This window comes from Kogia breviceps, chromosome 14, assembly GCF_026419965.1.
Source record: "Kogia breviceps isolate mKogBre1 chromosome 14, mKogBre1 haplotype 1, whole genome shotgun sequence".
Lineage (NCBI taxonomy): Eukaryota > Metazoa > Chordata > Mammalia > Artiodactyla > Physeteridae > Kogia > Kogia breviceps.
In genome coordinates, this window is record NC_081323.1 from 79,008,383 (window position 1) to 79,035,053 (window position 26,671).

At 40.2% G+C, this 26,671-nt stretch overlaps 1 protein-coding gene across 4 annotated transcripts in view; it reads right to left on the minus strand.

The window, feature by feature from the left end:
- The window catches only part of AUTS2 (activator of transcription and developmental regulator AUTS2), a 1,125,017-nt gene that overhangs the window by 826,733 nt on the left and 271,613 nt on the right, over positions 1-26,671 (minus strand). For all 4 annotated transcript variants that reach the window (XM_067012189.1, XM_059038420.2, XM_067012190.1 and 1 more), the window contains exon 2: positions 15,637-15,849. In XM_067012189.1, coding sequence (XP_066868290.1) covers positions 15,637-15,849 — 213 coding nt within the window. The remainder of the gene's footprint in view (positions 1-15,636; positions 15,850-26,671) is intronic.

Here is a 26,671-nt window from a genome sequence, read left to right on the forward strand (position 1 = left end):
GAAACTTTAAGTATTCCAGCACTTATAACTTCACACATATTACAGGTTCCCAGTGTTAGAAGTACACACCGTTTGCATTACTGTTCAGTCACAAAAACTGAGGGTCAAAGACAGTCAATAACTCAGCGAAGGACGGACAACGTGTCAACAGCAAGACAGAACCTGTAACCCAAGACTCCTGATTTCCAGGTACTTTCTCTGATAATGTATTCATACAGCCTGAACAATGCAGCAGCAAACACTGACATCCTATTCTTCACTGAATATGTTCACAACAAAACTGCTCTCTTTCCTTCTAATTAGCTATAGTGCTTAAAATATCTTGGTAAGTGAGTTGAAAGTCACGGCCATAAGACAATGTGAAGACAACGTCCTCTTCTTCCAGCTGCCCGCATGTAACGTCTAGGAGACCTAATTCCACTGCCCTGAATGAAGATCCCTGTAATTGTTGAAAGAAAAACCTAAAGAGCATTTCTGGTATCAATAGCCACAAGTTGTCCTCAATTACCTACATATCAACACAATATTTCATAATGTCTAAACCAACAAAGAAAAAGTGTAGAAGGGCCCTCTCTAACGTAGAAGTGTTCTGATACACTTTTTGGTTGTTTCCCACTCTCTGAATCACAGTCCAACCAACTTTACACGTTGTCTCTTATCTGGTTGTCGAGGAAAGAAGACGTACTAGGTTGACGGGCACAAGAACAGGGAAGGGCCCCACCTCAGGGGTGTGAGTGAGAAGTTATTCCTTATCTCACTCTTCCATCAACAGTTCTATTTCTAGCTCCAAAAGTAGCCTTTTAAAAGGAATGTGGAAATGGGTAAGAAAACACAGCTTTTTAAAACGACTGCTTCATTCTGCTAAAGCAGTTCACCTATGACATAAAAATACCTTAAAAACTATGCTGATCTGGAATCTTTGGTAGAAATAATAAAGACAATAAGTTGCCTTAAAAAAATAGCATTTCGGGCTTCCCTGGTGGCGCAGTGGTTGGGAGTCCGCCTGCCGGTGCAGGGGACGTGGGTTCGTGCCCCGGTCCGGGAGGATCCCACATGCCGAGTGAGCGGCTGGGCCCGTGAGCCATGGCCGCTGAGCCTGCGCGTCCGGAGCCTGTGCTCCGCAAAGGGAGAGGCCACAACAGTGAGAGGCCCGCGTACCACAAAAAAACAACAAAAAAAAATAGCATTTCTACCAAAGCTTTACAAAAAAAGAATGTGGAAGCTGGAGGAAGTAAAAGAGCCAAAATTAAAATCACAGGAGCCCAGCTCAAAGTGCTGTTTTCTACAAATACCATGATTATCCTTACTTTGTGCCTTGACTCACCAAGACAAAATAGGGAATAATTATGCCAGGGGAGCTGTAATACCGTGTTTACTTCAAATAAACCTTTTAGCATATTTGTGGTCACTTTTTCAGGTACCTTATTTTAAAATAAGCCAACATTTTAAAATCCTCACCAAGTTTATACACCTGATTGGTAACAGAAATGCCCTTGTATCTATAAGAGTTTTCATTTCAATATTAACTTAAAAGAATAAAAAGGTTCAGATCATGTCTAGTGTTCCTTGGTTTGAACCCCTAAAGAATTCACTCACAGAGAAGCACAGTTTCCGCTTCTAGAGATGAAAAACCCCCAAAGAGTTCTCAGTAAAGGCAATCCTTGACTTATAACGAAGCCTGAAAAACACTTCCATTAACAAAAGTCTTCAGTCATCCCCAACTGCTACCCCAATATAAGTGCCCAGCAATGACCACCATGAAAAACAGTTTGTCTTTTTAATGCTTTTGTACTATAACCCTTAAAATTTGTTCCCATGGTCCTCTAAAGTTTTTCATTTTACTTCTCCTGAACCATATTAAATTCTATTTAATTGAAAATTTTCTTGGTTAAAAATATGTCCTTTCAAAATATGTTATTCTAACAAGTGGAACCATCCATCTCTGACTTAGAAGGACTGCACTTCTCACATGTAACTCACATCATACTCACTAAGGCAAAGTGAACTCCGATTTGTGGAGGAAAGGGGGGTAGAAGACATTTTAGGAAATAGATAAGGCTGATGTGATAAGGGTACCTACTGGGGTCAGGAAGCACACCAAGAGCAAGATGGGGGAGTTCCTAATGGCATAAAAATGTGTGCAGTTCTACACTTATACAAAGAAGTTTTAGTTTAGCCCGTAAGTCAAGTCAAGTCAATGAAGACTCTTCAAGAAAATAACATGATTTAATTTGTATGTTGTCACGATTACATTAGAAGGAATTTGGAGGACAGACTGAAGAATGGTGAGATTAGAGGCTGAGAAGCCAGGAAAGAAGCTACTAATATAGCCAAGAGAAGGAGGACCTGAACCAATGCACTGGCAGGCAGGGTAGAAAGTGGTAAATGGAGAGGGACTGATGAGAAATACACAGGACATAAATCTAGAGGATGTGCGGATATGAGGAGTGAAGGGAAAAAGAGTATGACTTCCAGGTTTCTAGCAGGAGAAGATTTATGGCTTGGATGTTTAGCAGACGCTGTGCACATTAACTAAGTGAGGAAACCGAAGAGGAAGAGCAAACTTAGGACAACTATTGTAGAGTTCAATGTGAAAAATGCTGAATTTGAAATGCTTATGAATGATCCAGGTTGGGGAAAAAAAAAAGTGATAAGCACCTGAATTTATGAAACTGGAAGCTGAGAAGAAAGCTCTGGGTTGGACATTTAAATGGAATTTACAGCTAAAAAGATTGAATCCACCAGAATGTAACTTCCTCCAAAGCAGAGACTTTTGTCATTTTTTTGCTATATGCACCTAAAATTATGTCTGCCTACAGGAGTGTATGGTCAATAAATATTTAATGAATGGACGCCAAGGGAAAGCGAGTAGTGTGAGAGGGGGAGTGAACTTTAGAGAATAGTTTTTTGAGAAATTCACCAGGAAACCACCATTTCTAACACTTTCTAAGAAAGCTAGTGTTTCCAAAAACAAAAACAAAAAAGCAATTTACAAATTATCTTCTAGAAGAAAAAATAACTTGCTAGTAAATTTGTAACTGCTCCATAATCTACTCCTGGGATCACTAATTGTACAATCTCCCATCAGTATTCTCCCTATAAATTTGAGACCTAAATACCTATACAAATATTCCTTTTAAATATTTAAGAATTTCTGAAGTTCTGCTTGCATTGAAAATAACTGTCTACCTCCAGTAAACAGAAACGACAGAAAATGAGAGAGTGTTTCTGTTTTGTGCAGATTAGCATAAAAAGCTCCATCTTTTGACAGAAACATGACTTTCCCATCCCAAGAGTTCCAAGAGTAAGAAGTTACAATTGGACTTATAAACACAGCAAAACCACTTCTAGAAAATATTTTTCTAGAATAATTTAGATTATTTTTAGAAATAATCTAGAATAGGACCACCTATTTTTGTGGTCCATGTCAAAAACAATGGCAGTTTCTGGAAACACTGGCAAGCCATTAAGATTTTAATAAAATTACTGGGCCACGTAATTCCTAGTAAACTGCACCTGAATAAAAGCGTGCGAATGCCAAAGCCTTTATTTGTAAAACTAAGTACCCAAGAGAAATGATAAACAACACAGCGCTGTTTCTAACAGTTACTGATGCCTTCGGTAGGATAGAGCATTATTCTCATGAGTTTCTTAAAAAGGCAGAGGGAAATGGCATGGCGGGAAAGAAACGAAAAGGACTTTAGTACACGTGTCTGAAGGTATTCATTCTCTAAGAGATGCTCAACCGTGTCTCCCTTTGAATTACACGTAATGCACCAGTCTCAGCCTCACTTCCGTTGAGAGTTCTCCATGAGGTCAGGATGGATCTACTAAGCTGTGAACGCATCCAGCGCAGTTATCATGGTTATACATCCCTTCCGTTATGTCAGAGTCTCTTATATACGGTTTGCACACAAAGAATGCTCAGTCAATGTTTGCCGAAAGCGTGCCTATGGGGAGAATGGATGAATTAGGCCAATTAACAAGGAAATAACACGAAACTGTTTTCTAAAGTCAAAATATTTTAGACACAGGGCATGTGGGACAATAATTTTACAGTGCAAAGACATGCTATTCATGCTTTGATATTAAAAATAGTTTGTACTTTTATGGTAAAAAAGGAGAACCCCACACAAAATATTTGCATGTAGAAGAGGACTCAGTAAATTCCACCTCACTCCAACCCACCATCCCCTCTGTCTCTGCTGCTTGTCTAGTCTCTTTGGGATGATCTCTGAAAAATGGAATGCTGCAGTTTCCCAGGGCCAGCTTTTCTTGGCTGCAGCAGCAATTTCACCATACTGATGGGCAGGACACTGGGACGACAGACTGCTGATACATTCCATGGGAGAACAGCAGACGCCATCCACCAGAAGGGCAGTGACTTCTTGGATTAAATCTTTGCCTGGTGTGTATCTGCTGATCATCAGTATCTCATTTTACATTCATATCCCCAGAGAGGGAAAACAAAGGTCATACTGTATTGGCTTTTTTTTCTGCTGTAAGCAATTAACGTTGGAATGCAACAAGAGCATGCAATTAGCAATGTCATCAATTGCAAAAATAATTATTATTCCAACCTCCAATCATTAAACCTTAATTTATGAAGCACCTTCTTCTATGTGCCAGGCAATGTGCTAGAAACACTGTGGTGGAGAAAATGGCTATGGTACTTTGTCTCAGCAGAGCCTGGAGTCTAGCAGAAGGGGCAGAAAGAAGGATACAGAATGGAAAAGTCTATACTTATAAATTGTGCTAAGTGTTAGGAAACTAAAAAGGTGGGTGCAAAGGAGAAGGGACTAAAGGGAGACCCTGGAGTGAAGCCTCTTTGAGAAGCTGAAATTTCAGCTCAAGCCTAAAAGACGAGAAGGAGCCCCTGACGCAAAGAGCAGCCGGAAGAGCACTTTGGGCGGAGAGAACAACGTGTGTGAGGCCCCCGAGGTGGGAGAGAACTTGACATGTTGGAGGAAACGAAGGAAGCACAGACGGGCAGGACCCAGTGAGCAAGACATGAAGCTGAAGAAAGAGCGCTGGAGAGCCAGGCACTAGAGCCCATAGGAGTCTGAATTTTAATTTGAAGACACTGAGTGAATTCACATCTGGGAATAATATGATCAAATGTGTATTTTTAAACGCTCACGCTGGTGGCTGTATGGAGAATGGATTGCAAGGGCTCGACAACAGAAACAGGAAACACAAAAGGTATCTCAGGTTTTCCAGGCAGGGATAGCCTTGAAACGGGTTTCAAGGGTTTTACTTCCCACATGCAGCACAAGCCTGGGCCCCTTGTTGTGTCACAGAGTAACGTCCTCAGGAAGCCTGACTTTAGGTGGGGAGAAGGACATGTATTCAACCAACTCTTAAACAGGGTACAAAATGAAAAAGGTCAAAAGTGAATTATAAAGACAGTGACCGTGTAATCCTAGTTTTCCAGGAAGTCCTGATTTATGCTTATTGTTCCAAGGTAATTATTTATAGGGCCCCCCTTCACTCTCAGAAATGTCCTACATGAGGTGATAAATTCTGGGGTCACCCTAGTTATAAACAGGATCATGGGAGTTCTGAAGAAAATGCAATTAATTTGGAGAGAAAAGATGATAAAAGCTTCAAGGAAGAAGTAGATTTGAAGTAGTCGCTGAAAGATAAATATGACTATTGAAGAAGGCCATCCCAAATGAAAGGAACAGCATAAGCACAGGCTTAGCAGTGTGGAGGAAACACGGGGCTCTTGCAAATAACAGCAACTGCAGCAACGGTTTGGTGTTTATGGAGAGCAGAAAGAGGGAGACAAGGCTGGAAAGGTATGTTGAAGCAAACTTGGGATCCAGGAGGTCCTACACTGAGGGCTTTGATTTCATTTCACTGGCTATCGAGGGTCACTGAAACTTTTTGAACAAGAGAGTAAATAGCGATGAGCAAAACAATGCTGAACTATGCTAAGAATCCAGGTAAGAGGATCAGTATAAATGTTGAGTGGAAAGGACCAGCATGGTCAAGGGAGCAAGGAACCAGGTGGCAAAGGCGTTTTGTAACTTTAAGAGCAAATCTAAGTAGCCTCCCATGCAATCCTGACTGGGTAGAGAAGCAAGCAAGAGATTTTGAAGGGAAGGAGAGAGTGAGATGAAAGCCCCAAAGCTGAAAGTCTAGCCTGAAGACAAGCTCCAAGATAGAAAAGGAAGAAGGAAGATGGGCCATCAGGTTTAAGAGGAGGCAGAAAAGAGCGGGGTCAGAATCATCAGGGAAAGGTTGTTTAAACTCCATACGCTTCTCTCTCCGTATTCTGGTACGTCAACTTGTCTCCTCACTCTGCCCAGAGAGCCAAGGGGGCCGCTGGCATAGACTCCTCCCTACAGGATCCCAGTATACCCCCTTCACACACAGCGACATAATCACAGCCCCCCAATGCCTCGCCCTAATCCTCCCCACTGCCATATGCATTTGAGAAATATAAATTTAGAGTTTTAATACGAGGAGGTAGGAGGCAGGTGATGACAAATTATGCAACTGGGCTGCTTAAGTTTCAGAAAGTACCATTCAGCCTTCTATCAATGTGAGCTGGGCCCATTACCCAGCTTTATATTTCACCTGAGAGGCAGGGGCTTTTCCCATCATCCTCATTATTTCTTAGAGAAATTTGATGACAGTATTTTTTTACATCAGAAGTTATCAACAGTCTTATTCATACAGTGTGATAATTTCATTAGCAACTGTTCAGGAGATCATTTTGCACTCATCTCCAGGGGAACAATATTTCTGGTCTCATAGCAATGCATTAAAAACAAATGATACCCACTGTTGACACACCTCAGGCAACTGTTAAATCCTAAATCTACGTTTTGCTACTTAAACAAAATTTCTTCTGAGGGCTTTTGTTCTGTCTGGTTTTAGAATGAGAATATTTCCTTCTGAATTTGTGGAACCCAAACCAGAAATTCAAGTATAAAATTTTATTATATTGAAGCTTTCTTACGAATGAAGAAAACAGTTAATGGTCTTTAGGCTCAACTGATACCTAGGCAGTATTTTCAGATTTAATTCACACCTGCCCCCCAATACTGCCACCTAATACCACCAATTTTTATAATATGGAGGATTCATAAAATTTATAAACCTTAAGAGCAAAATACCACTGTGGTGCTGAAAGAAGAAAGCAATAAGAGGAACCTAAAAGGGACATCCCTGGCGGTCCAGTGGTTAAGACTACATGCTTCCAACTGCAGGGGGCACAGGTTTGATCCCTGGTCAAGGAACTAAGATCCCGCATGCTGCATGGTGTAGCCAGAAAAAAAGGAAACTAAAAGAAAGAGTAATGAATAAACTCCAGTTATCAGATGTATAAAAAGCTGTGTTCTTTGAGGGAGCATGTGGGTATAAAGAGAGAAGAATACAACATAATTATTCTACGGAGGCTACGTTCTAGTAAACTACCAAAAAGCAGCCATTTTGAAAACATTTTTTATAATGTAATGTCTATAGTATTTGGAAAAAACATTTCTTTTTTTTTCCCAATAATATTTTGAAAAAGAACTCAATAAGTAAATATACAGAACGAGAATATGGTCTTAGTATTGATAAAATTATTTCAAACAGGATATAGTTTAAAAACTTTAAGACTTGTTACAAGTTTTGCAAATAGCACAGTAATGTTCCCTTTCTCTTTTCTTAAAAAAAAACAACAAAAAAAAAACCCATGCTTCAGTTTACTAAAAGTAGATTTTTGCAGCAGCACCTGCATTGGAGTTGCTTAAGGAACTTGGTGTCACACTCTGACCCCCATCCCAGGGACTGTGGCTCCACCAGTCAGAGGTGCTGTCTGGAAATCTGCATGTTAATAAAAGCCCCAGCGTTGTTCTGACATAGGTGGTCTGAAGACCACCCTTTGAGAAACATTATTCCGTATGTTCCCACCCATAAAATGCAGCTAATTGCTTCTCAATCTAATCACAGCCCATCTCAGCCACTCAGAACCATTACTAGCAATTAGGACCATCCAGCCTTGCACTATGTGATTTCAAGACATGTAGTGATGTGAGTGCTTCCTGAGCAATCACAGGTGCACAGTGGTCACAGAATGACCAGCAATAACGGCGTCACCGTAGGCAGAGGCGCAGGAGAAGTGGCAGCTTCTGCAGAGCTGTGATCAATGAATGCAGGTCAAGTGTTTCCGCAGGCCCCATGGCAGAGCTTGCCGGGCCTCCTGAAAGACACCAGGCAGGCCCGGACAGGACTTGGCCCGAGTTTGTGAGCCATTTTGGTTTCTGCTCCTGTGAGTGTGTTCGTGAACACTAGTATAAGGACACACACCTCCGGGTGTGAAAAGACCCTGAGCTCCTGAAAGAACTGTGTTATATTGCTTGGTACAAAATCATCACGGCTTGCATCAAGGGACAAAATGCTCCAGAATTCATTGAGAATACCCAAATAGGGTCTTTTAAACATCATTAGGACCCAGCAGTAACTCAAGCACATTAAAACAGTTGGGTTCCTGTGGCAAAGCAGGTCTAATGGGACTGAGGGTTAAGTACAGCAAGGGGTGTGTCTCCAAGGTCCCCTCAGCCCCTCAGGGACTCTCTAAAAGCAAATATCGGCCCTATTCAAACAAAGCATATAATTCAGTATGGTTTTGTCTCACAGTATTCACTGAAATGTTCAAGGGAAAGCTAAAAAGAATGCAGTAATGTTGTATCTACCTTCATATTTAATTAAAAAGAGAGCTAACAGCACTTCCAAGAGGGAGGTCACTCCTTGTTCAGCACAAGATTTCTCCGTGCAAAGCTATTTTGAGTATGGGCAATAAAACAATTCAACATGTAAACATTTACAAAAGCTACCATTTCAGAAATGCGACTGATGCCTTAGCTAACAAGCTCGGAAGATGAGGTACAAATGACAATCCCACAGCTGGAGGCACAGCCCTAAGAGAATCAAGAGCACCATCCACAAAGTCCAGTCTAATCCTCCATCCTCCTCTTGCCTCATTGTGCTTGGAGGCCCCAACTGCCTTCAACAGAATTGTATGATAGGAAAAGGTTTATAGGAAGAAAAGTTGTATGCAAGACCTTGAATATAATATCTCAAAGTTCAAGAGATCAGATCATCATTTTCTCCTGCACAGTAACTATACAAACAGCAGAGGAAGAAAGAAGGATGATGTCCTACAAAAAACTCATGGCAATTACAAGATGTTAGCAGGTTTAAAATAAGAACCTTACACGGTTATACACATTTAAAGGAAACCATACAAAGGTGAGCCCTGGGCAGATGGCTTGTTTTCCAGCCCAGTGAGTCCACATTTGGCTCTCTGGGCAGGATGAGACATTCGACTCTGCCTATGTGCACATACTGAATCTTCAAACGCACCTTTAGCTTTTCCTCCTTGGAAGAAGAATTACAAATTGGGCCTTAAAATATCCAACAGTTCTCAAGTAACATTTACCACACAGAGTTGCCTGGGCCTGCCTTAAAGCCCACCCACAATTTCATTTTCAATTAGCAGCTCCTCGAAAGGCAGTAATGAAAGCAGTTGCTAAAGAGCATTCAGATGTCACTGAAAGACTGTAAACCCAAACTGTAAATAGCACATTGTGAGTCGCCTGTCACCACCATCAACTCCCACGGGAATCTCGCAACACGTGGCTATCACAACCATCTGTTCAGCTCCCCAACCGACACCCCTGCAAACCACACAGCCACCTACCCACTCCCACCTCCCACTCATTACCTGTCATGTACAGACTCGTGTGGAGATGGGACTGCTGTTAAGTGGAGATTAGAACGCAGAAGACATGGAGGCTTATTTCATGTTCTGTAGCTAAGATCTGGTCACATGCAGACAACACTGTATCTTCAGAAGAGGGAAAAGCTACCATCAAATTAACACAGAATGCAGTTTTAATATAAATAAAGGGAGTCTGTCTACCTTCATCAAGTATCCGAAGTGTAATGTCTAAATCTTGTAAAGAGAAAAACACGCTGACTCACCCTTCAATCACCAGTATTGTAGGAATTTACAGTAGGTAGAGTTGAGAATGATTTCTGTCACTGCCCATCTTACTCCTCTAAGAATATATAGTATATTTAGTATATTTAAATGGCCGTTAATAAAACTCCACACACACATACGTATAACAAATTCCTACTCTGGGATTAGTGAATGTCACTGTTTTACTAAACAATTTCTATAGGTCTCAGGATCACTGGAGCTGAGTTACTGCCCATTCCTTTAATTGTAATTCCTTTTCCAACTCAGCCTATTTTCTCTCTATGGGTTTTATTTTATGAGATGGTAGGCAATGTGCTATGTCCTCTTTTTGGTCAATTTTTACTAAATTTTAATTAAGAGTTATATACATCACTTGGGATAAAATTTATTACTGGCCCCCTCACTTCAAACATCTGTCTCACAGAAGTCAAGTGATACTTATGCTCACCCTTACCAACATGCAGGGCCAAGAGACTATATCCCAGACAACAATGTACGGGGTCAAAAGACACAAAACAAAAATTCTAGAACTCAAAAAATAAACTCACTGCTTCTAAAGCCCAAGGGGAAAAAAAAAACAAAAAACACCAAAAACCTTCACATAATCTGTTGTTATAATAGTCGCAGGTTTCCAAATACCAAACAAATACCTCCAATATAATACACAACTAATTCTGAAAAGAGATCAGCCTGGGTTGGAGGTTCCTCAAAAACCAGATGTTAAAAACTGGCATCTTATCCTTATTTCAAGTCAATCAAGATTCCAAGAGCAATTATAAGCCAATCTCCTTCCCCACTCCTGCTCCCAGTCTTTTCTTATATGTTTTTATTCTTATTTCTGTAGTTCTGGCAAAGGGAAAGAAGTAGTGTGCAACTTAAATGCATCAGGAGGAAAAATAAAGAATTTTCTTTAATATCTCAATTTGTAACCTTCTCATGACTACACAATTTTTTTGACTACACAATTTTTAAAAAGCAAATGAAATCCCAATTAACACATTAAACTTGAAACTCTGAAGTATGAAGTAAAAACGATTTAACTGCAGCTCACATTTCTTGATACCAGCTCAACATACCTTCAGTCATTTAACCATTATAACAAATGTACTTATGAAAGAGCACCTAGCAAAGCGCATGTCTTTTCATTACTGAAGTATAACACCTAATTACATTAGTGTTTCAAATGCTGTGATTTCCAGAAACCTGTAGGCTCTAGCTCAAACTGGATAAAATAACTGTGTGATTTCAGCCTGGATTTCCACCCAGAACTAATTAGAAGGTCTTCAGCAATGTGACTTGAACTGGGTCTGCTTAATCAAAGTTTTCCATTATAAATCCTCCTTCACAAGTTAATTTCTACTAGTAACAAATGTCACCAAGAAGTCTTCCGACAATCTGAGTGAGTTCACTGAAATAAAGGATCCGCCTCTGGTAGTAAATGCTCTCAAAGGAGAAGAGCACGGGCAGATATACTGCTTCATCAGGATGGGTGCAAGCTCAGCTTGTGGCTTAGTCACCCGGGCCCTTGACGAACACAACCACTTACTCCAAATAGGGCGAACATGCAATGCCAATACACAAAGCAGACGCAGGCACCATGCAAAGCTTTAAACAAGAGCTCTAATTCTAAAGACTTGGCTGGGATCAATCCCTCCTCTTCCTAGAAATCAGTATGCATCTTTGATATCTACAATGTCAGCTATTCATCCTCCACCAAGTTTGACTCCACCATAATAGACTTTCAGAGAGCGGAGCAAATTTCCATTGCTTACAAGCAACCCCTACCCAGACCAACTCGTATACAGATTTTTAAACCACGTAAGGCATTCCCACATAAGCCATCCTCACCAGCAAGGTTAGAGTCTAACTGCCGGGCTCCTGAAATTTTCCCGAATTCCTTTATTGTCCTCCCAAATAGTGTTCTCCTATGGCTAGAAGCTATCTCAATAGGCTGCCTCTCTCTGGGAAATTCTGTCCTTAGATGAATGGCTTTTTGGCACTTAAAATTCAGTTAGGAGGGAGACTCCGGAATTTATTTTGATGATCCATCCTTGTGTCTGTTAGTTAGAAGAGTTCATATAACCTAAAAATTCCTCCTAGCTCACTTAAGCCTATTTCCTCTGGTTCAGTTCATACTGGAGAAAGATGGGACAGACTAATGGACTAAATGAAGATTTAGAAATATCCACTCAGAGTCAAATCTGAGAGTTCTCTGAACCCTTATCAACTTTTCCTCATCTCTTTTCTATTTTTAAAACCCCTCTGCTCAGTGTTTTCAACTAAAAAGTACTAAATTTTTAAAGCATTTCCTGTGGTCTAGAAGTTAGACATACTGAAAGAACACGAAACTCAAAGTCCTCAGAGGAGTTAGGTTTTCCCAAAACCCTTCTGCGGAAGTTAAGGCTCGGTCGGTTGGAAGGTTTGGCAGCACATGACTTCAATATGCTCTTCAGTAGTTTCCCAGTTAGAGAGTAAAGATCCTTATGCAGAGGACCTATCAACCTCTGTTTTGATTTTCTCGCTCCCAAGTCAAAGTAGGAAAAACAAAAAAAACAACCTACCATATCCTTATTAGTAAGAGCTAGAACTTTTTAATACAATGTTTGAGTACTCACATCGCGTGCAAATAGTTCTGTGTAGGACAAACATAAGCACAGGGGGTCAGAAAGACATGTACTCTTTTGTATAACACTCCTTTCTTCATTTTTTAAAACCCCTTTGGAAATGAAGAAGAAAATTCAAATTTGCCATATTAAAAAAATGCAACCATTTTACAAGACAGTTGCCAGCTCAGCATCTTCTAAGTCAGTATGTATTTATACTTAAAAACATAAGCCAACAAGTAAGTTCCATTGGGGTGGTAACACTTTCTTTTAACAGTATGCAAATGGAGAAGAGCACGGGCAAAATATACTGCTTCATCGGGATGGGTGCAAGCTCAGCTGGAGCTTTTTTTTTTTCTACTCTCCTTTAATGTCTTCACAGAGCCAACCAGTTACAGACTCCAAAACTAAATACCTTCAGACCTACTATGGTCTTCCTTTACAGACCTCAGCAACACTATGTATCTACGTTATTCAAAAACTTAAAGAATCATGGAACTGAGAAACCTTCTAATCCAAATCTCTCATTTTACAGATGGGCAGCAACAGACAGTGATCTGTTCAGGGTTTCATAATAGCACATGTGATGGTAGGAATATTATAAATGAAAAGTATTATAGCTTTACCTCAATTATCAACTTCTGTTTCCCTTCCTACTAAAAAAAATAACACTTGGATAGTATACTTTGGCATCAACACTGCAGGTAAGAAAACACCACTTGTTTTTAAAACTCTTACATAGGCCAAAGATACGATTCATTCTTTCCTTCTCCGTGATTCATAAAAAGTGAGTCAAACTAATTGCTTTTCAAATATTTTCCCTGAAATAAGGATAGCTCTGATTTCAAATACCATTAGTACCAGAAGATGGATAATTAAGACCAAAAAGCTACTCGAATTTGAGACATACAAGTCCTTGCCTTCTTGTAAGATAATAAACTCTTTCATTAGAGGACAGAGTAGAAAGAAGGATTTCGAAGACAGAGAACAGAAAAGTCAGATCAAGTATGGGAGTAAGAGAGTCAAGGATGAGGAACCACAGCTGTGTGTAAGCTCAGAATTAAATTGATTTCTTGTCTGAAAGGGTAAGAAGCCCTCCTCCCACCCTGTTGGAGAGGCAGTAGTTACACTGCAACCTCTCTCCATCGGGAATAATCACTTTTGCTACATATCTCACATGGAGAGGCATGAGTTGGAAGTCACAAATACCACAGGAAAACTATCTTTTATAGAACCCAGCTCTTCCTCCCTCACCCCACTCTCTGTCAAAAAAAACAAAAAGGTTTTTTTTTTAATCTTCATCCAAAAGTGGTTGCCTTCAACTTTCCAAGCTCTTTCTCTGCTCTCTGTACTTGATAGTTTATCCTGCTTTCTTCTTGAGCTTTCACAGCCCATTTCTATGACCACAGTCATTCCCTCTGAGCAAACCAACTCATGTAGTTTCTAAAAATACTTGTAGACTCCCTGCATCCCACGACTTGGAGTCCTTATCTCGAACAAGGGAAGCAGAATATACAGAGAAAACAGAGAAAGGCAGAGAAATCTGGGTCTAAAACCTAGCTCTGTACCTCACTGTTAAGTGACCTCAGACAAGTCACTTTATTTCTTTAAGCCCCAGTTTTCCCATCTGTAAAGTAACCATAATACCATCTACTAACCAGGGTTGTTGTGAAAATTGTAGATTATACTACACAAACTCCCTCACTGAACGACTGTACTGTGCTATGCATCAGATAAATGTTAATAATAACCATTATAACTCTAACCTGGCATTTCATTTCAGGACAAAGAAAAAAATGCCATGTGTGTCAGAGTTGGGGATACTTCCCTGAGATCCTCTTGAGTCCATGCTGAAATCCCTCACTCTAGGTATTTTCTCAGAAGTTTACCCATCAAGTTCCACTCTGACACCAAACTGCCCACTAAATCTTATTAAGGACTTTGATCTTGCAAATCTTTTAACTGAAATTCATCACCAAAAATATATTCTTGATTCTTTATAAGAAAAATTTCCAAACTGGCTTGACCATTATCAAATAGGAAATTTGAGATGACAAACTTCTGTGCCTAAACCCCTAGAGATTCTGGTTCATCGGGTTCTAGCGTAGAGCTAGGAATATGTGTTTAATAAGGCTCATGATATGATTCTAATGATCTGTGAGGTTTTAGAACCACTGTTTTGTCTGATCCTAGATCTCTTCCCTCTGCAGAGAAACATCTGCAAACTAGGAATCACCTGTTCAGCTTCTAATTAGCAGCACCTGCTCTGTGAACCTAACTCCTTTCCTCTGCTTCCTTCAAGTGATAGTCAATCCCACCCAGTGGTCCCTGGAGGTCAATCCCAGTGGTCCCTCCAAAAACAAACAAAACACACCCAGGACACAGGTAACTCAGGAGGTGCTAAAGCCTCCGGATTTGTGCTAAAAAATTGCTATAAACAGCTTCATTTCTCATTATTAATCTATCTCATGTGGGGATTTCCACAGGCAGAAAGGCTCCCCAAATGCCAAAAGCTGTATTTTCTTGTGGATCATTGAAACTTAATTATTAAACAGCCCAGTAAGCCCCACTACCACCAGACTTTCATACAATCAGCAGATCACAAAGACAGTCCTGAATTATATAGGCTGTGGAGGACACCTGAAGAACCAAAAGGCAAACTCATTTCTTCCAGTGCTCTCCCACATGCCACAGTTATTTGGGCTTCCCTGGAAAATATAAATCTTATGCAGGGTACAGGCTGCATGCAGATAACCATTTTTAGCACCTCAGAACCTTGAGATACACAGTGTATTTGAACAAATCTGCCTGTTTCCTTTGTTACACAGAGCACATGTGACTGAAAGGGTACTGTGCTAAAGTTTCAAACTGTGATAGAAACAATGAGCTTGGTTTGGTATATTCTTTTAGAAGCAAACACGCAGCTCTGCAGGGCAGCCCTCCGGCACCCAGCAAGGATAATATCTTCTCCACCTGTTAGGAAGAACCACAGAGAAGCAGGTACCTGAGGAAAAGCAGCCACAGGAATGAACAAACCCTAAGCTTCCTCACCTGTCTGAGTCCCTTCGGCATTTTCTTTCTCTTCCCGAGGTGCTGGCAGAGATTGCGGTCATTTTCCCGGTCTGAGCTGTAGTGGTGTGGGTGGCTAAGTCTGCTCTTCTTGGAGTGAAAGGACAAGCCGTTGGTAAGTGCTTCCCGTTTCTTCTTGGTCAGAGGGGTCTGGCGTTTCTCCACGCGTTCCTGAGGCTTAAGTGCTACATCTTTCTGTAGAAAAAAAAGAGAAGGAAAGGAAAGTGGTGGTTACATAGGTAGCTAGCGTCACACCCAAAACAGAAGCTAAGTGGGGTTACTAGAAGGGAGGGAGTAAAGGCAAGAAAGTGGGGTATGAGACTGGCTAAAACGAAGAAACATGGCTCTCAATTTTTTGACTCCCTAATGCCACAAATATATCCTTTCTATTCTTATTGGGGAAAAAAAAGCTCAACAAAGCACGAAGTATCTGTCCATTAAAAGTGCTTTCACTGCTGCCTGGGATAGTAGCTTTCCATCTGGCTCTGCACTAGGTCCAGCGCATGCTATTCCCTGAGGAGGCTTAATACGCTCACTTTCCAAGATGGTACATCACTTACGTTTCAGAAAAGGAGTACTAAGTGCATGCACAATCCAAAAAAGTCAGCACAAGACGGAACGTACCAGGGCCAGGTGGATGTGAGCCAGCAAGAAAGAAACTGTCGATTCACATGATTGAAGTGTTTCCTTAATGCATTATATTTTTACCACAAGTTCCTCTGAGCATCCTTAATTCTCATCTTCTTCGCAAAATGTAACAACCATATTATCACCAAGATCAACAGCAACTTTTCATTTATTCCTGTGTGTGGCTGGGGGATGGGGGAGGGTGGGAGAAGGATCATGGATGTTCTGGAATAGGGAGCAGCACCTGTAAGAGCTACAGGCAAGCATTTCAGGCCACATGACATAGGTGAGTTCTGTGCTTTCACGCAGGTCAGGACATCCTGAGATACCAAAAGACCTGGGTTTGAGCTCTCACGCTGACATTATTCATCATGAAACTCGGAGTGAGTCACTGCAACTCTGAGCCCATATGCAAAATGGACTCAGATATGACCTGATACAATATATGTGAAAGTCCTTAGAACCCTGAGAAATGTACACATTAAGTAGTAACATTAAAATGATTTGGCACTCAATCATTTGTTAATGAATAGATATGTTCCTGTTTACACTGAAAATGCTCCTTCCTGAAGCCTCATCTGAACAGAATTTCTCAGCTTCCATGGTCCTAAACACACATTTAAAAATAAAGTAAAACCAGGGACTCCCCTGGCGGTCCAGTCATTAAGAATCTGCCTTCCAACACAGGGGACACGGGTTTGACCCCTGGTCGGGGAACTAAGATCCCACGTGCCGTGGGGCAACTAAGCCCATGCACCGCAACTACTGAGCCCGCATGTCACAACTAGAGAGCCCACGTGCTGCAACTACAGAGCCCATGCGCTCTAGAGCCCACACACCGCAACTACTGAGTATGCGTGCTGCAACGAAAGTTCCCTCTTGCCGCAACTAAGACCCGATACAGCCCAAAATAAAATGTTATTTTTTTAATAAAATTAAAAATAAAGTAAAAACAAAAACAAACATTCCCCTTCATCCATTTCTCATTCTCAAAATACCACTCTTTCTTTCCTCTCCTTCATAGCCAGTATTCTTGGAGCAGTTATCTATCTATTCTACCTCTTCCTAATACCTCAGCACTCCCGACTTGACACACATGGTGCTCCTTGATGTCTTTCGCAATTCAGCCACGGCCATTATTTGGGGACCTTGGACCTTTACATCTGCTTTGCCTTGGCTTCAAAAGCCCACCTTTCTACTCCCCTCCCTCTTCTAGTTCAAGAACCCTTCCCAGTGGCTGCCAGTTCAGGGAGACCGTTCTGTAATGCAAAGCACTGTTCTCAGGTCTCCACTCATTCAACAAATGTTTTTTGTGCACCCAGTATATTCCAAGTACAAGTACTTAGCACGTCCTGCAGGCGCTGGGAAAACAATTGTGTGGGAGAAAAATCCCCACATCATGGAACTTAGAATTTAGGGGACAGATACTAATCAAATCACACAAATATATAATTGCAAACTGAACTAACTGCTCTAAAGGAAAGCTAACAGGGGGAAATGGTCTAGTCCAGAGGAGGGGATTGTTGCTGAGGAGATGACTGCCATTTGACCTAGATCTGAAAGTCTGGGCAGAGATAACAGCTTGTGCAAAAGCCCTGAGGCAGCTGGTAGCATGATTCTTTGAAAGAATAAGGTCGGTACTAAGTATCAGTAACCCCGGTGCTTCACTTACAGAGCCAGGCAAGTAATAGATGGTCAAATTATGCTTGCTAAATAAATAATACAACTAAAATATCCAAATCTATAAACCACAATAGTGATTTAATAATATCTCAAGCTGTCTCTAACACAGAGTGAGTGAAGCCAGCTAGAAATGCTGATAGAAGCAAGAAACCAAGAAACCCAGAAACCCAAATAAGCAGGCTCTGCTGGCACACAGGAAAGATCACAGCAAATAGCAAGAAGCCCCAGAAAATGAGAAGGGCCTTATCTTTGGGGCAAGAATATATCAAAAATAATAATCCTACAAGGCAAATGAGTAGCTTCTGGTCTAACTTTTAGCTGCTTCCACTGCAGATGATTTACTCTCTGCCACTGGAGAGGCAGGTCTCCCAAGGCAATGAAGATGTGGTGAGGAAGTGTTTAGAGGACAAGGTGAGATCGAAGCAAGTACACATGGCCATTAATTCCAGTCTCAGAACCCTGCACACTATGCCTAACAGATGAGAAATGTTCAACAAATGTCTGCTATGTTTATTGCTTTGTCCAATGTCCACTACCACAGTCAGCTATGTCAGACATCTGCTCAGACTTTGGCCTCAAATGTAACCAATTTAGTCAGCTATCATGAAAAAACGCTCAGGTATAATGGCAACACTAGCAGAAGCAGCCAGGTGAGCCCCACTGTGGACTGCTTCTATATAATATGATTAAATTGTACCACTTCTAAGGGTAACACATAAACTCCCCACAGGCTGAAAAAAACACCTTTCTTTTTCACACTGTCCACCTACTGCCCTGCATCATATGGATGTAGAGTATAGGGTTAATAAACAAATGATATTTAATAATGTATCAGCTGTGCTTTTAGAAAAAAATGATGCCATTCTCTTCGGAGACCAAATCATTTTTTCATACTGAAGGTGCTCCAAAGTATATTGAAAATTATGTGCAATTCCATACAAATGTAAATTAATATTTATGAGAGTATGGTATAATTTTTTCCAAATCCATTTTATTTTCATGTAGCATATTAATCAAGGCATTCTCACTGCACCACAGAACAGCTACACAGAGCAAATGGACCCCATGCCGTGACATTAGCTTGTAAGAGACCTGCTCAAGTCTTAGCAGCAGCAATACAATCATCTCAGCTCCAATTAATATTGAGATTTTCAACTCTGGAGGCTGTCTGAGGGGAAGAGGGAAGAAAGAGAGGATCAAAATGTGTATAGAGGTGGTAGCTTAAGAGGTAAAGAATGTAGTATTTTAAAAGTTTTTATTACATAAGAGGTTTTCAAAGATTATCTTTAGAGAGTATCTTTATACTTTCAAAGATACAGTTTTATTTATAAAATCACTGCATAGACCCTTTGGAACAGTTCCTGAAAAAAACAGGCTGCTATTTGTTTGTTCCCTCTATAAACCTATACGGACTGTTTACTGTGTATCAAGTAAAATAATCACTTAATTTCTCAATGGCTGTCTTGGGGGTGAAATGACAAAAACTGTCCATTGTAAGCAATGAGACTCAAAGACAAATAGCTTATAAACTACTCACCTTATAACATTCTAAAGAGTTGCAATCATGATTACATACATGTGTATATGTGCATATATCCATCCACCAACAAATTATCAGCAACTAATTTAAGAATTTCCTTAAACTTGGGCAGCCCATGAAGTACTGCTTCAACATAAGAAGAAAAATTGTCTGGTTTATACAATAACTTTTTAGGATCGATGAATGGCAATTTTCAAAGGCCTGTTGAGTCATTAGTCTACCATGGTTCCCAAAGAAAATTAATGTCTATCAGAACTATCTACAGTGGTTTTTGAAAATAAGATGACTATGCCCCATACTCAGCAAGGGAAGCATTTAGCACACTAGCAAGGGAGGCGGGCAGGAGGATAAGGAAGAGATTTGGAAAAAATGCTTTAAGGCATTCATTTGACAGTCACAGAAGAAGTAAGAAAGCCAGCCAGCCAACAACAGAAGGCTAAGGCTAGCTGGGAGGTAAAAAGATTTAGACATATTTTCTGGCAATAGAGGGGTAAGTGCACAAGCTATGTACAACAGGTGGGGAACAGGTTTCTTGAACAGGTCACTGGTGATGGAGGGCATGGTCACAGCAGTGCATATGCTGAGAGGGAGGCTCAGAGACTGAATAAGCAAGGCAATCTCCTTCAACACCCAGCCTTTCTTCAAAATAGGCGATCTTGCTCTTGACTTTCCCTTCTCCCAAATTACAATCTTCCACTAAAGGCTTCCTCTGCCGCTCTAAAAGTTCAAAACGAGATGCTTCGGTGTTGCACCAACTATGGGAGAGCAGCGAATTGCAGATGAACCCTGTGTAGGCTGCACAGCTCCATTTGCTGATTAGAGGTGAAGCCAGAGACAACAGCAAATGAGGGCACGATTTGCCTGCCTTGCATGAAATAGGTCTTAGAAAGAGAGCCTCCATCTGATTTTTCCAGCCAAACTAGTCTGAGGGCAGCCCATCACTTACAAATATGTGTGCCTGCATGCGCCCAACTGTACGTACATGTGTCAAAGAGGGGTGCAATCTAAGCAGAACCTCTTCTATTAGTTCTTTGATCTTAGGGATTTGCAAAGAAAATAACAAAGAAGCCCGGAGAAAAAGAAAACGTGCTTTCTCTGTTACCATCACAAGACATTATCAGCTGTGTGCTGTCATTTTAGTCTTTGAATGGCTTTACAAACACCGATTCCAACACTTCTCTTAAGTGCAAAAGAAGTAAAAGGGTTTACAGTGATAATAAGTGAAAATTAGAGAAACAAAACGTAACAGCGCTTTTAAAACTTAACTCTATATGGATACGTTCACAGTGGTCCCCCACTTTGGAGTTTTGAACAAATGGACTTATGAGCATACTTTCAGGACCTAAACTTTTTAGTAAGTACAGGAGACTTATAGGAATTTACAAATAAAATAATCAATATGGCATTCAAAAAAATAATAATAATCCCTCATGTTTTCATCTTTTAAGAACAAAAATCGAGGGCTTCCCTGGTGACACAGTGGTTGAGAGTCCGCCTGCCGATGCAGGGGACATGGGTTCGTGCCCTGGTCCGGAAAGATCCCACATGCCGCGGAGCGGCTGGGCCCGTGAGCCATGGCCGCTGAGCCTGCGCGTCCGGAGCCTGTGCTCCGCCACGGGAGAGGCCACAACAGTGAGAAGCCCGCGTACTGCAAAAAAAAAAAAAAAAAAAAATCGAAATACCTACTATATGCCAGACATTTTGCCACCTGTTAAGATTATCTAAGGAAGGATCCCAGAACTTGTGCAAATCGGTGAGCTATTACTCTGAAGTGGGTTAGGCAAGAAGCAAGTAAGGTGCTTACTATTGCTATACTTCACGCTGGATTAAAATTGCAGCCCTGTATTGTCATAAAAATAGAGAAACAGATCAACAGAATAGAGAGTCCAGAAATAGACCTATTGATATATGGACAACTGGTTTTCAGCAAAAGTGCAAAAACAATTCTGTGGAGAAATAATAATCTTTTTAACAAATGTTGATGGAACAAGTAGATATCCATATGCAAAACATATGTATAATTTGATCCATATCTCAATCTAATTAGGAACATTAACTCAAAATGTATCATTAACCTAGGTGTAAAACCTAAAACTAAAAAACGTCTAGAAGAAAACTTTTGTAACCCTGGGTTAGGCAAAGATTTTTCAGATAAGATACCACAAGCACAATCCATAAAAGAACAACTTGATAAATTATACCTCATCAAAAATGAAAACTTCTGCTCTTCAAAAGACAGTGTTAAGAAAATGAAGATACAAGCCACAGAACAGAAAAAATATTTCCAACGTGTATATCTGATAAAAGTTTTGTATCTAGAATATATTCTTTTAAATTCTCAAAACTACATAAAAAGAAAATAACCCTATTTTTTAAAAGGACAAAAAATTTAAACCAATACTTAACTAAAGAAGATATATGGGTGACAAATAAACACATGAAAAGATGCTTAGCAACAGTCATCATTAGGGAAGTACAAATTATAACCGCTACATACATATTAGAATGGCTAAAATGAAAAAGCATGACCATCTCAAGAATGGGCAAGGATGTTGAGGAACTTTCATATACTACTGGTAGAAATGTAAAATGGTAAAGCCACTTTAAAAAACAGTTTGGCTGTTTCTTTAAAAGTTCAAAGTATACCTACCATATGCTCCAACCATTCTACTCTCAGGTATTTCCCCAAGGAAATAAAAACACATGCCCACATAAAGATTTGCCCATGAATGCTCATATCAGCTTTGTTACAGCCTAAAACTGGAAAAAAAATGTACATCAACAGATGAATGAACTGTGATATAACCATTCAATGGAATATTATTACTCAGCAATAAAAAGGAATAACCTATTTATGCATGCTACAGCATGAATAAATCTCAAAACAATTATGCTGAGTAAAAGAAATCAAAAAAGAATACATTCTGTATGATTCCACTTACAATAAATTCTAAGAAATGTAAAATAATCAATAGTGACAGAAACGTAAAATAATCAATAGTTCCCTTAGAGGTACAGGAAAAGGAGATTATATGAGGACATGAGGAAACTTCTGGGGTGATGAGCATTTTCAATGTCTTGATTGTGGCAATGGTTTCATGGGTGTACACACGTGTCAAAACTTAAAATTTTACACTTTTAATTCATTCAATTTACTGGTATGTCAATTATACCTCAATAGAGCTGTTTTTTAAATGGCAACCCTGGCCATCATGCACAACTGACATATTGTTATTACCAATTACCAGAGGACATTGGGTGTCCATCAAAAGGAACTCATCTTTCAGATTCCTGAAACAACAGGACGGCCACATTCTAAAAGGACTGGCTTTAGCTTATGATGTGGCCATGAACGTTCCACTGGAGACAACTCAGCTGTGGACGTGAATGTCTCGGTCAGACCGAGGAGCAGTGCCCGGTCTTCATATCACTGTCAGTGATGAGGTGGAGTTCACACTGCACCTTTTCTTTCTTCACCTCTCTCAGCTATTCAGAGGCTAACCTTTTGTAGAGTTTTTCCTATCTTTCCTTCAAGTGCCTTGTGGTTACTGTTTGGCCACATCCTCTCTTGTGAACACATTAATCAAAGAGCAAAGAAAGAAAACACAGATAAGTTTTTACCTTTCCTAAATGTAAAAACAAAGAGGCAGCTTATTAAAATACTATAGGTAATACATAATGATGCATATGACATAAGGAAATCCAAATGGAGAGGGGAAAAAAGGTTTAAAAAGAGAGAGCACAAGCACAGACAAAGTCAGTATATGAAAACACCTGTCAAAGGCGTGGTGCCATTGTCAGAGGCAGAAGTGAGGAGCCAACAAAACCTCAAACCCAGACGCCGAGAAGCTTTCCTAAACTATGGGATGAGATCACAACTATCAGCTTAAGGGAGATTTTTGTACACTCTGTGAATTGAAAAAGTCCCAGCAGTCTCCCATTCCCATAGATAATTGAGAGTTGGCTGCTGTTAGACCTTAACATGCTCAAAGTGGTTGAGTCCCTGGCAACCAGATGCTATTGCTTAAAACAGTTTAGGCTCTTAGCCCTGAAGGATTCCTAAAATTGGATTACAGTCCCTCCAGATAATCTGAGAAATACAGCATGACGAAAAGGAAACCTTAAAAAAAAATTAACTCCTCCATAACAGCAGCATTCTGAGAGCTGAGCACAGCATGACTGAGGCAGAAAATCTCATCAGCGAGGGCTTAAGGGCAATAACGTACACAAAGGGTGAGTCCAAAAAAGGGGAAGGGAACCCACACAACAGAGGAGAGCATAATGGAAGCCAGAAGAGAAAGTGACCACCACACAATTCTCAGGCTTTTCGGAGGAGGGCAGGAGTCTGGTTTGCTGCCTAGAGAGAGGCGAGCAGATGCAAATTTCTACTGCTTTCTCATCCACTCAAATCTAATTCACTGAGGTCACACACACACTTGAGAGGATGTGTAGTGCTAATGAAACCCCTTTTAATTAGCCATTACTCATTTATGACTAGGCATTCTATGCAAAAGATGGGGAAAGGGTTAATTAATGTACTTATTACATTGCAGCAAAAGTTAGTAATTGGGCCTTCCCTGTAATACTCAGGTTTAGCTCCAAAGGGAGAGTGGCTATAACTTCATCATCCCTGAACTCCTAGCAGAGAACACAGAATGAGCCACACAGTGAGCTGTTTCTGAACAAATGAATCAGAGAAAGGAGGACACCGTGAATGCTCCTCTTACTCCAGAGGCTGTGCCCCCACCCTGTGAATCCTACTAGTCCCTCCCTCCTCCTCCCTCACATTTCTAACCAAGAACTTTCAAACTCATTATCCCCCACCACATACTTGGTAAAGCCATTACTATTCCCCTATGTATTAAGAAGAAGTGAACAGATCCTCAAGAGATAACATACCTTATTCAACCCAAGAGAAAACAAAACAATAAAGGAGACTTACTGGGGAAAATGTCAGGTCTTGCCATCATCTTTGTGGCTTGATTTCATGGCTAAATAAATTACCATTTACTGAGTCTCAATACCTCTCTATTCACAGAAAAATCAAGAGTGGTTGATACTATCATCCAGATATTCGAGACAAGGACCCTGATTAGCCAGTGGAGACCTCTCCATATCCAGATGAGTAATAAGGTGCAGACTTTTACTTTCTTCCCTTAAAATGTTCCCAATTTCTTCTCTTCCCCAGATACCCACATACTACCACATCTTCATTTTAAGTGACCAATGAATTTTCAATTACTTAAGGAAAGATGCAGTGCATACTTTCATTTCAGTTTTCCAACAGAGTGAAATAATGAACCAGAAGAGAAATAGAAAGCAAAATAAAGACTGGGATTCTGAGCCATGGAAGAGTCCTCCATTCTTTCCTGCCATGCTATACCAGTTCTGATCCTTTAATCTTCCCCAGAAGAGAATAAGAAAAAAAAAAATCCTGATGTGACTCCGAATCTTACGAAGTGGGACGAAAGGGAAGACCACTAATATGTCCTTCTAGCTCTGGCTCTTAAGAAGTCAAACCTCCATTAACAGGAGGCAGAGAGCATCTCGATATTTGACTTTACTTAGGGCTACAGAGGTCATGGATGGGTGAAAGTAACCACTTCTAGGAGAGGCTCATTTAGTAGAACAAAATCTCTCAATCCCTCTCTCTCTCACGTACTCACACACACCCTTCACACAATCACACGCACACACAAAAGGCACATTCTGTCCACTCAGCAGACAGGAAGCAATTTCACAAAAGGTAATTTAATGTTTGGGAATATTTAGTAACAGGAAAAGCAACTTCTGGCAAAATTCACATTATGTGGGCCCTGAATATAAATAGTTTATACAGCATATTGGGAAGGGTATGTGGATGACAGACAATCACTTTATGGCTCAAGTTTTTCAAGTGGTTCAGATAGGTGTTTAGAGAACTATGAAATAATTATTACTTGAGTAATAATTCTAACTTTCTCTCAACTTCCCAGAAACTGTAGTCAACTTCCCATTGGAAATGAGGAGGTATTCCTTCATTCACAGAGCAGTGATGCAGAGAACCAACATGCCCATGCGTATACACACCTCCTTGTACTCCACAAACAACTGTTACAGCCTTTCTCAAACTAATTTTAATTGGCTTGCCAAGGGCACAGACCAACCTATTTCAATATCTATAAATTTAGGGTCTTCCATGAGATAATCTCTTAGGTTCCAGTAAACTCTCTGATGTTATTATTACCCTAGGACGCTATTTAGCACATACAAAACATTCAACCAATGTAGCTTAGAGTTCACTGATTCAGTAGAAGTTTTTCTTTCAGATCATATTTCCCAGACCTTTAAATATCTCTGTGAGATTTCTCTTACATGGAAGTACCCTTCGAGTTCTTTTGTCCCAACTTGACTTTGATTTGAGAACTAGACGTGATTGAATAAAAGGTCAGACAATTTCTGAATATAAAGTAAGGACTAATTTATGACTTTTTATAACCACTAACATTAGTATGGCAACTGGGAGTTGAGAGTTTACAAGGTAAAATCATCATTTCACTTGATTTCCTAATAACCGTATATAGCAGGCACCATCATTTTCACTTTCTAAATTAGGAAACTGAGGCTTGGTAAACAAATGACATCCCAAAGTCAGTCGGCTATGGTCAACAGACTTGGAGTCCCCTGGTTCTAATCCTACTCTCGTTCCCTAACACCAAGTCATTACAGCCTTATTTGTAAGTGTCAGGATTATGACCTTTTGTTTGAAGAAAATTTTAAATTATAGTTTAGTACTGTCTCATTATGAAATCCTCTACTCACCTCCATTTCCCCTCCAAAGCATAATTAGGGAAAGGCTATGCCACTGACGTCAAATGTTTGAACTCTTTCTGAAGGATTCAAATCAGCAATAAAAATCCAGACAGAAATAAAAGCTTTGGCTTTTCTCTAAAACTGACAATTTTCACCATTTTATTTCAGGGGTGAAAAGTGGCAGAGAATGACACCTTTCTGACCTTAAAAAAAAAAAGAAGCTATACAAATGCTCCAGTCCCTGAATTCCACATGTTCTGCCTATGTGGCTCAATAAATATTAATGGATAATGACAGCAGCTATAAATACCCACAGGTGCAAAAAAACCAAATTCTTGTTTAGCGTATATTGCAAATGCTCTATCACTAAATGAG